This window comes from Mus caroli, chromosome 13, assembly GCF_900094665.2.
Source record: "Mus caroli chromosome 13, CAROLI_EIJ_v1.1, whole genome shotgun sequence".
In the NCBI taxonomy this organism is placed as follows: domain Eukaryota; kingdom Metazoa; phylum Chordata; class Mammalia; order Rodentia; family Muridae; genus Mus; species Mus caroli.
The window spans coordinates 5,374,355-5,384,684 of record NC_034582.1 but is presented as its reverse complement, the minus strand read 5'-3'; the positions used below and the strand labels follow the sequence as shown (position 1 = coordinate 5,384,684).

The window sequence follows — 10,330 nt, the reverse complement described above, 5'->3', positions numbered from 1 at the left end:
TTTCCAAATTAATGGTTTGTGGGAATAAAAAGACATCGTAACTAAGCTTACCTGATTGTCATCTTGTATGGTAATATGTGAGTGGTGAGCCTTCACATGGAAGGGATGGCCCTGGGTTTTGTGTCAGTGGAAGACAGCTGTAGAGGCAAGGATAGAGTCTTGAGAGACTCTTGCATTGGCATCTTTGAATCTGCTGATTTGCTCTTCACCTTAGTTTTTGAGACCAATTCTTTCACTGAATCTGGAGTTCACAGATTTCAGAAGACTTGGTGGTTAGCATTCCAGGAATCCTCCAGTCTCTGCCCTCTCAGCCCTAGGACTACACACTGCCATGCCTGGCTTTTTATATGGGATCCGGGGACTGAACTTGGGACCTAGTGCTTGTGTGGCAAATATTTTACTGACAGAGCTATCTCATGAGTGTATCTTACTTGGAAAAAATGTCAGTTGAACTTTGCCACTTGTGAATTACCCAGTGTTTTCCATAACTCGTGTGCTTTGATTGAATTGGAAGTTATAGTTTGAGTAGATTTAGTTATTTAATTCATCCCACCAGACTTAAATATATAGACATTTGGCAGGCTGTTTAATCTATATTTTTCTAGTAATGTCTTGCTGGGCTGTCGAGGATGATAGGACAGAGTAGACAGTGCATTCTCCTCCTCTATTGGCACGGAAAGCAGGGGTCTTTATTTAACATATTTACAAGGAGAGTTTAAGAAATAGACGCAGGCTTGCAGAGTAGAGGACACTATAAATGTGCACATCCCCAATCTCCTTGCCCTCTGTTGCTCCCTCTGGATGCAAAACTTTGTTTACTGTGGGAGGGCGTTTGGTACATCCTGAACTCTAACTGATGATGTGTCTAACCTTTACCTGTAGCACTGTGACCTCTGCTGTGTTCACTGTGGGAGACAACGTCGTTTCAGGCAGTGATGACCGCACAGTAAAAGTCTGGGATTTAAAAAATATGAGATCTCCAATTGCGACAATTCGTACAGACTCTGCCATTAATAGGTAAGGGTTGATTGTAATTTATTGTCTTGTTTGGGCATACAGCTTTTGGGAAGAGAGTTCAACCTCCTGGGGAAATATATTTTATTCTCTTCTTATGTGATTTCAGTATCTGTAACAACTTAAACTTACTCAGTGTGTAGTATGGCAGTGTAGAAAGACAAGAGTTGGAAAAGACCTTTGGTAGCCACTTGTTTTAGGGCTTTGTTAACTGAGAGGCTCTGTGTGCTATAGGACTGACTATCTGTGTTGTACGTGTGTGTGGAGTCACTTGTGATCTGGCAGTTAAGTGTTCCTTGAGCTCTTGTCCTGTGTCATAGGCAGACTTCCCATGTGGTTTACTCATTTAGTTTGTCTTGAAATGTGAATTATTTTCTGTAAATTGAAAATACTACACTGTCAGTTTTATACAAACTTGTTTCTATGTCTTCTTTGTAGGATCAATGTATGTGTTGGCCAAAAAATCATAGCCCTCCCCCATGACAACCGGCAAGTGCGATTGTTTGATATGTCGGGAGTGAGGCTAGCACGGCTTCCCCGGAGCAGCCGACAGGTATTGGTTACAGTGTGTTCGTTATGAACAGCAAAGGAGAATTTGTAGTATCAGTGGTGCCTCAGAGAAATACAAACAGACCACATTAATCTATTTAGAAGACATTAAAATTAACTTTAGCAAGTGTTTCATGAGATGATGAGCTAGTCTTAGATTGGTGGGAACTCCTGGAGATGGGATACCTACCTCTGCCTCCGACCAGAGAAACATCTTCCTATGGTGGGGTTTCACCAGAAATAGAAACTGTTTTCCGTATAAGTTAGGGAATTATTCCTTGCTACCATCAGACGTGAGATACAGGAGTTTGGTGGATGCTTTTGCCTGTTCTGTTCATCTCATCCCCTAGTGCCTGCATTCATGGCTCCAGTTTAGCCCAGCAGGATCAGAATGTTTCCAAGGAACACCTAGCCCTGGTGCCTTAAAGCAGGCCCTTGGATGACTTCTTGATGCTCTGTGAAGTGGGGGCTGGGGCCTCAGCGTATACTATGTGGGTTAGGGCTGGGGCCTCAGCTTATACTATGTGGGTTAGGGGCTGGGGCCTCACCTTGTAGTATGTGGGTTAGGGGCTGGGGCCTCAGCGTATACTATGTGGGTTAGGGGCTGGGGCCTCAGCTTGTAGTATGTGAGTTGATAAGTAGTGGAGGCAGAGTTCTTTTCTTTTGGCTGCGTGCTTAACTGAGATCCCAAAGCACAGTATCTTAGTTGGGGTTACCATTGTTGTGATGAAACACCAAGACCAAACCAACTTGGGGAGGAAAGGTTTTATTTGGCTTGTATTCCATATCACTGTTCATCATGGAAGGAAGTCAGGACAGGAATTCAAGCAGGACAGGAACCTAAGGGCAGGAGCTGATGTAGAGGCCATGAAGGGGTACTGCCTCCTGGCTTGTTCCTCAGGACTTGTTCAGCTCAGGTTTCTTAGAGAACCTAGGACAAGCAGCCCAGGGGGGAACCACCCAAACCCTGCTGGACGACTTCAGCTCAATCGCTAAGAAAGACAATGAGCTGTGTCTTATGGAGACATTTTCTCAGATCAATCGGCTTCCTTCTTTCAGATGGCTCTTGTCAAGTGTTATGTCAAGTTGACATAAGCTAGCCAGGACACTAGTCATTCTGCTCTTTTTCCCTTTGGCTCATAACTGAATTCTACTGTAAGGTCTGATGAGTCAGCCAGTATGGTCTGTTAGTGGATCTGTTCCCTGGTCCCTCCAGCTCACTTGTCTGTTTGCACATACACGCATCCTTTGAGCATTGCTTGCATACCTTACAACATTCATCTGTTGCTGCCTGTTGGCTGTATTTCTTTTGATTTCTCCATGTTGATTGACTCCCACTTCATCACGTAATACTTCAGAGTACAGTTCACAAGCCAGCTCTGGACCAGTGTGTCCTGCAAACACTGAACACTAGGATGAGTTTGGAGAGCAGTGTGTAGAGTACCCATGGTGGGATAGTAGCTGCCAGCATGGCACCCGTTCTCTCTGGATGGCACACTAGTTTCCAAGCATGGCAGTCCTTCCAGCAGCGATGTCTCAGCCACTCTGTTACCAGTCACAACAGTACGCTGCCTAGGTTAATGTGATCTTTTGGTTCTTTGAGCACACACTGTAGGGAGATGCTCATCAAAGAAGAGTGAAAACATTTCATTTTCCTACAAGGTCACAAAGTGCCTGCCCACCAAAAGGTTTTACTTTTTTTTTTTTTTGGATTGTTTGATTTAATTGTTTTATTTATATCCCAAATCTTGTCCCCCCTCCCAGAGTTCTTTACCCCATCTCCTCTCCCCTTTGCCTCTGAGAGGGTACCCTCCCCCCCCTGGCTAGAATCCCCCTTTCCTGGGACATCAACCATCCTCTACAGGATTGGCACATTCTCTCCCACTGAGGCCAGACAAAGCAGTTCTCTGCTACATATGTGCCTGGGGCCTCAGACCAACCCATGCATACTCTTTGGTTGGTGGCTTAGTCTCTGGGACCTCCCAGGGGTCCAGGTTAGTTGGCACTGTTGGTCTTTCTATGGGGTTGCCATCCCCTTCAGCTCCTTCAATCCTTCCCCTAACTCTTCCATAGGAGTCCCTGACCACAGTCCGATGTTTGGCTGTAAGTATCTGCCTCAGTCTCAGTCAGCTGCTGGTAGAACCTCTTAGGACAGTCATGTTAAGCTCCTGTCTGCAAGCACAACATGGCATCAGCAATAGTGTTGGGGTTTGGTGCCTGCCCATGGGATGGATCCCAAGTTGGGCTGGTCACTGGTTGGCCATTTCTTCAATCTCTGTTCCATTTTCGTCCCTGTATTTCTTTTAGACAGGAACAGTTCTTTTAGACAGGAACAGTTGTGGGTCAGATATTTTGAAGGTAGGTGGGTAGCCCCATCCTGCTACTGGGGACCCTGTTTCACTACTGGAGGTGGTCTCTTCAGGTTCTATTTCCTCAGTGTTAGGCATTTTGGGTAAGGTCCTAGGAGCCTCTCATATACCAGGTCTCTGGGATTTTCTAGAGGTTCCCCCATACTCCCTGTCCCCCACCACTGGCAGCCGCACATTTCTATTCATTCTCCTAGCCCTCTCAGCTTCTGTCTTGTCTTCCCCCATACCTCATCCTACCCTCCTTTTCCCCTATCCCTTCCCTCTCCCACCGAAGTCCCTCCCTTCTGCCTCCCATGATTATTTTGTTCTCCCTTCTAAGTGGGATTTAAGCACTTCTTGTTTAACTTCTTAGGGTCTGTGGGAGTATTCTGCACTTTTTAGTTAATACCTACTTATCAATGAGTACATACCATACCATGCATGTCCTTTTGGGTCTAGGCTACCTCACTCTGGATGAGTGCCTGCAAAATTTGTTGTCCTCGTTTTTAATAGCTGAATAGTATTGTATTGTGTAAATGAACCACATTTTCTGTATCCATTATTTGATTGAGGGACATCTGGGTTGCTTTCAGTTTATGGCTATTACAAGTAAGGCTGCAATGAAAATAGTGGTTTGTGGTATGGTGGAACATCTTTTCAGTATATGCCCAAGAGCGGTATACCAGGTCTTCAGGTAGAACTCTTTCCTTTTCTGAGGAACTGTTAGATGGATTTCCAGAGTGGTTGTACAAGTTTGCAATCCCACCAGCAATGGAGGAGTGTTCCTCTTTCTCCACATCCTCTCCAACTTCTGCTGTTTCTTGAGTTTTTCATCTTAGACATTCTGTGATTGGTGTGAGGTGGAATTTTAGGGTTGTTTTGATTTGCATTTCCCTGCTAACTAAGTATGCTATACATTTCTTTAAGTGCTTCTCTGCCATTCAAGATTCCTCTGTTGTGAATTCTCTTTTTAGCTCTTTACCTCACTTTTTAATTCATTTATTGGGTTTTTGGAGTCTAACTTACTGAGTTCTTCATATATTTTGAATATTAGCCTTTTGTTGGATATAAGGTTAGTGAAGATCTTTTCCCAATCTGTAGGTTGTTGTTTTGTAATCTTACTAAAATCAGGGATAAGACAAGGTTGCCCACTTTCCCTATCTAATCAAATACATCTTCCTATACTTGAAGTTCTAGCTAGAGCAGTAAGACAACAGAAGGATATCAAAGGGATACAAATTAGAAAGAAGAAGTCAAGCTATCACTGTTTGTAGATGATATGATAGTATACTTAAGCAACCCCAAATTCTGCCAGAGAACTCCTATATAAACAACTTGAGCAAAGTGGCTGGATATAAAATTAAATCAAACAAATCAGTAGCCTTCCTTTATACAAATAATAAATGGGCTGAGAAAGAAATTAGAGAAATGACACCCTTCACAATTGCCAGAAATTCTATAAAATATCTTGGTGTAACACTAATCAAGCAAGTGAAAGATCTGTATGACAAGAACTTCAAGTCCCTGTAGAAAGAAACTGAAGCTTGTTTTCTTCACTACTGGGTTTCAAACCTGGAGTTCTCACTCCTGCTAAGTATTTGTTCTACCACTGAGTCACAGTGTTGTATTAAGTTGCCTGGCCTGGCATCAACTTGGAACCTCCTCCCTGAGCCTGCTAAAGTAGCTAGATTATAGGTGTGCATGCCACATGTCCAGTTGAAAAGACAGCAACTTTAAAATGTTTTATTTTGGGGATAGTGTAGGATGCATGCTATGAGGACTGTTAAGAGCTGCAGGGACAAAAGGTCCTGAGGTCCAGTGCTTTCTGATCTGTAGGTTTGCAGATATGATGGGATCCTTGTGGCTTTTAATGAAAGAATGCCTGTTGTGACTATCCACAGTAGTGTTGAGTAGCTCAGCTCTGTGTTAGTGGATCATCCCCTTCTCTGGGTACTTGATGCTGTGACCACATGATGTGCAGACATTCCCCTTTCCTCTTCAGTGACTCTTGTCAAACAAGTGTGGCTCTCAGCTACTCCCTTAGTAGCTCTTAGCCAAATGGCCGTTTCCTTTTACCCATTTGTCCAGTACCTATTTTCAGTATTCTGTGAAAATACTCTACACTTATCTTTTAAGTAGTTCTGTACTAAGGCATGGCTTTATTGCCAACTAATGGATGTAGATGTGATTTCTTCCTTTTCTTTAAAAAACGAAAACAAACTCTTAGCAAATAATCAATGAAAGACACCTTCATAATAGACCTGTCACACAGATTTTTTTTTTTTAATAGTTAGGTTTTTGCAGCATGGTTGAGTTCCCTGTATGTATAAACATTATTTATATTGAATGTTTTTACAGTAGAACATCTTATCCTGCCCTTGCTAAGTAGTTCTTTTACTTGATAAATACCTGTCAGTTTCACTCAATTCTTATGCTGTATTGTATAATAACCATAGCACATTAGAGCTATTGCATTAATTTATGGGTAATTCCTGATGTGTAGTGTTTAGACATTCTGAGTGTTAGGCATTATTTAACTGCTCAAATATTTATGTCTACACAGTGTATCACACTGTAAGTTTTGTAAACTATTTTGTAGTAATTTCCTCCAACATTTTGATATTTAATTAGAAATTCTGAGGGTTAAATCATTTCTTATTTTTGTTTCATCTTGTATCACATGTATATTTAGTTTTTTTATTATTGGAAGTATTTACTAAATGATATTTGAGTGAATTTGGTTTTGTGTCTGAAAATGTGTCTTCTAGCTTCATTTGTTCATTTAAAAATTTCAAAGTGATCATCTTTGTGTGTATGATTACAAGCTTATTCATTTTCTCAAAAGACTAGTTATGACTTTTGGTATGCGCTCGCCCCATTCACTCACCCATTCCAGTGGTACACAGTGCTCTAGCTTGGTTCTGAAAGCCTTTACCATGCATGTGTAGTAGGTTTTGGCTCCCTTGAGTTACAGGTGCTTACATTACATTATTCATTTAAGGAATGTAGCTATCATGGTGCAAGTGTTCAATTTTGTTTCAGAAATAATGCATTAATTTTGTTTTGTGTGTTCCTTCCTAGGGTCACAGACGAATGGTGTGCTGCTCAGCGTGGAGTGAAGACCACCCCATATGCAATCTATTTACCTGTGGGTTCGATAGGCAAGCTATTGGGTGGAACATCAATATTCCTGCATTGTTACAAGAAAAATAAGTCACTGATGTTCTTAGCTCCAAGTTTGCCATGGACTTTTGATTCATGCAGGCTCTTCTGCATATTAATCAGCCATTATAGTGAGAGTTTGACCCTGGGAAGGGTGCCTTGTACATGTTCTTTTCACATTGTGCCCAGCTTGCATGAAGTGTACAGAGAGATGTGTGATTCTGTTTTTTATTTTTGTCTTGTGTATAATGGCATCCTCTGGTCAGTAGAAGTGAAGCTCACCTCCATGTAGCATACAGAATGCTTTGCGTTGTTGAAGCTGACAGATGAGCAGTAGGGCATTACATGACATTGTATGGATCAAATGTGAACTGTGTATCTGTTGTGAGGCACAGACAGTCTGTTACATTGTCTGGAGTATAACTATACATAACTACCTTGTCCTGGGAAGACTGCAGAGCTCATTTGCATTGGCTAGCACGAGGCAGGGCTGACAGATTTCATACTTACTTGGTTTATGTGAAGTTGTAGAATGTGCTGTTGTGTAATTTCATTTCAACTCTTGACTTCTGTTCCCGTTCTGTAAAGTAACCTGGATTTGCAACGTTTTGTGCAGAATTTCTTTTGAGAAGAAAATGTTTCTGCTATTTTGTAGAAAATGATTTCAATCTCTTGAGGTCTCATACAAGCAAATTTTAAAATATGATTATTCTAATCACTGATTTTAGACATTAAACAGAATTCAAAGCACTTTAATTTATAGCTGTGGTTATAAACAGTTTTTAGAAGTTTCAAATGATTTATCCATTGAATGTGACTTGATCTTTATACAAAGGCCCTTCTACCTGAAGACAAAATATTATTTATTTTCTACATCTTTGGTTTTCATATTTCTAAATGGGTTCACTTCCTTGGTGGTGTTTGGAGAGCCAAGAATGCAAATAAATGAGCACTACCTCAAAATAAATATTGGGAAACCTTTGGAGTCTCACTGCTGCATGGATAAAGCACTTGATTTAAAGCTGGACTATTGAATTCAAGGTAGAGGGCAAGAAAGACAACCGTACCCTATGTACCTTGAAGGTGAAAGGCTCTCTAGGTAGCCTGTGAAGGTGATAGCCATGGCAGATAGTTATATAGGCAAGCAGAATGGCTTGTCTTGAACAGCTTGGCTACCTCTCAGTGCCAGTCTTTCTACTGCACGAGTGAGCCTTTCGTCTCTCCTTCTAGAGATCACTGTTCATCTGATGTTTGTGTTTCATACAGAGTTACAGTTTTGATAAAGAGACATCTCAGTTACTGCCCCTAAGGCATTAATCCTTTCCATACCGCCCTATGGAGAGTGACCATTTAGGGAGAAGAGAAGAGGTAATACACTGTTATGGTTACCTCACCTACCCCCCATCCCCCAACCCCTGGCTTTCTCGTTGGGTGGCATAGGAGGGCACCTGAACTCTAGTAAGTGGTAGGAAGTTTGGTATAAGATGTATAATATGCATAGAACATTTGGGTGGCACTTTCCAGGAGTGAGAACTTGGTTATTGACATCTTTGATTTGGGCACCAAAGTTGCTGATCTTAAGAACTTCGTATCTGACTCGTTAGAAAGATTCTTTGAGTAATTTTGTTTTTGCAACTTTAAAAAAAAAAAAAAGGTTGTATTTTTAAAGTCTGACCATTTCTGATCACGAGTCTCACCATGGTGTATTTGAGAGCTGAGTCCGGCTGGTCACGGTAGTTGATTAAAATGTTAGAGCCAGCTCTGGCTGTCTTGAATGTATTTTGCTTGATGGTGGAGTACTGTGTGATGATGATCCTGTGGACTGCTTGACTTTACAGCCACGCAGGGTTTCCATACCCCTCCATTCCACTCTGTTCACAGAGTTGTTCATGTCAGTGGCAAGCCATGTTCTTATGTTCTTTGCATCTTAATCCCAAAGTCTAGGTATAGTTAGGAACATTGAAAAAATGTATGCAAATACAAACAGCAAAATCAAACATAAGACCTACCAGACACAGCTTTGGAGCTTTAAAAAGTCTTTATTGGTGATCATCGACTTGTATACAAACTAGTGTCCTTCGCTGCCAATGGCTGCTTATTTTCTTTGGCTAACTGGAGGGACTAGCCTCTGACATAGGAATGAGGCTCCCCATGCATTTCCACGAGGGCAGAAGACCCTGATGGTGCTCGATGAGAGTGCTCAGCAGCAGGGTGTGACTTACATTAACTGCTGCTTGTCATCTGCTCTCAACCCATTGCTGCTGTGAGCACAGTGTTATCTTTAAGAGTCTATGATTGGCATGGGCTGGAGCTCATGAATGTATGTAGGCCTTGTGCGTGTGGCTAAGGATCTGTCATGCTATCTGCCACAACTAATCTTATATTAGAAATAGTGTTTGGAATTGGGAACACTATTATGTGCTGGAGTGTCCAGAATTTCATTTAATAATGGAGGGGAAATGTGTGGTTACTAAATGTGCATTAATATAAAATTTCCCAAGAGATTTGTTGGACAGAAATATCCCTGCCCCCACCATAACTGAAGCATACCAGTTTTTGTAGAGTCAAAAAAGCTGTACATATTTGGGAATCTGAAGACTATGTAAATCATTTGTTACTTAAATCTGTGAAAAAAGGTTTTATTTTGTTTTGTTTTATTTTTGAGGGAAAAGTGCATTTATAAGTGTTCTGTGGAATCAGTTATCTTTACTGTATTGATGTAACTGTTTGTAAATGTTCAGTGTCTTCATTGAAATACGAAGTTGATTAAAACATTTGTGTTCCGTAATTATATTATAAAGGTTTGTGTCATTGGGAGTCTTGCATTCTTACCCCTCCCCTCAGATGTTACTTTGTGAAGCATTGTCGAGTTATAGAAATATCACAGCTGTCCAGAAAGGGAGTGAATTGTAAAACTCAGTTATATTTTTTATCCTTTTATTTTGCAATGGGAAGACTAGCATAGATTTTGGTTTTTGCTAATATTTAGGATTTAAAAAAAATCTTTTAAAACTGGGAACATTTCAATTATGCACAAAGAGCATGGGCCATGTTGTGGAAAGGAACTGAAAATGAAGTCATGAAGTTTGCAAGATTTAAATTTAGCTTCATTAAAATAGCATTTGTTAAGCAGCTTTGGTCAAAATTTGTGGGCTCCAATGTGGCTCAGTAGTTAATAGTGTTTGCTGTTCTTTTAGAAGACTAGAATTTGGTTCCCAGCACCCACATCTGGCAGCTCTCACTATCTGTAACTCTAG

At 41.1% G+C, this 10,330-nt stretch overlaps 1 protein-coding gene across 4 annotated transcripts in view; it reads left to right on the top strand.

Annotated features, from left to right (window-relative positions):
- The window catches only part of Wdr37 (WD repeat domain 37), a 65,659-nt gene extending 55,802 nt beyond the window's left edge, over window positions 1-9,857 (top strand). For all 4 annotated transcript variants that reach the window (XM_029468304.1, XM_029468303.1, XM_021180364.1 and 1 more), the window contains 3 exons: window positions 883-1,017; window positions 1,453-1,567; window positions 6,993-9,857. In XM_029468304.1, the coding sequence (XP_029324164.1) occupies window positions 883-1,017; window positions 1,453-1,567; window positions 6,993-7,124 (382 nt within the window). In that variant the 3' untranslated portion in view covers window positions 7,125-9,857. The remainder of the gene's footprint in view (window positions 1-882; window positions 1,018-1,452; window positions 1,568-6,992) is intronic.
- The last annotated feature ends 473 nt before the right edge of the window (window positions 9,858-10,330 follow it).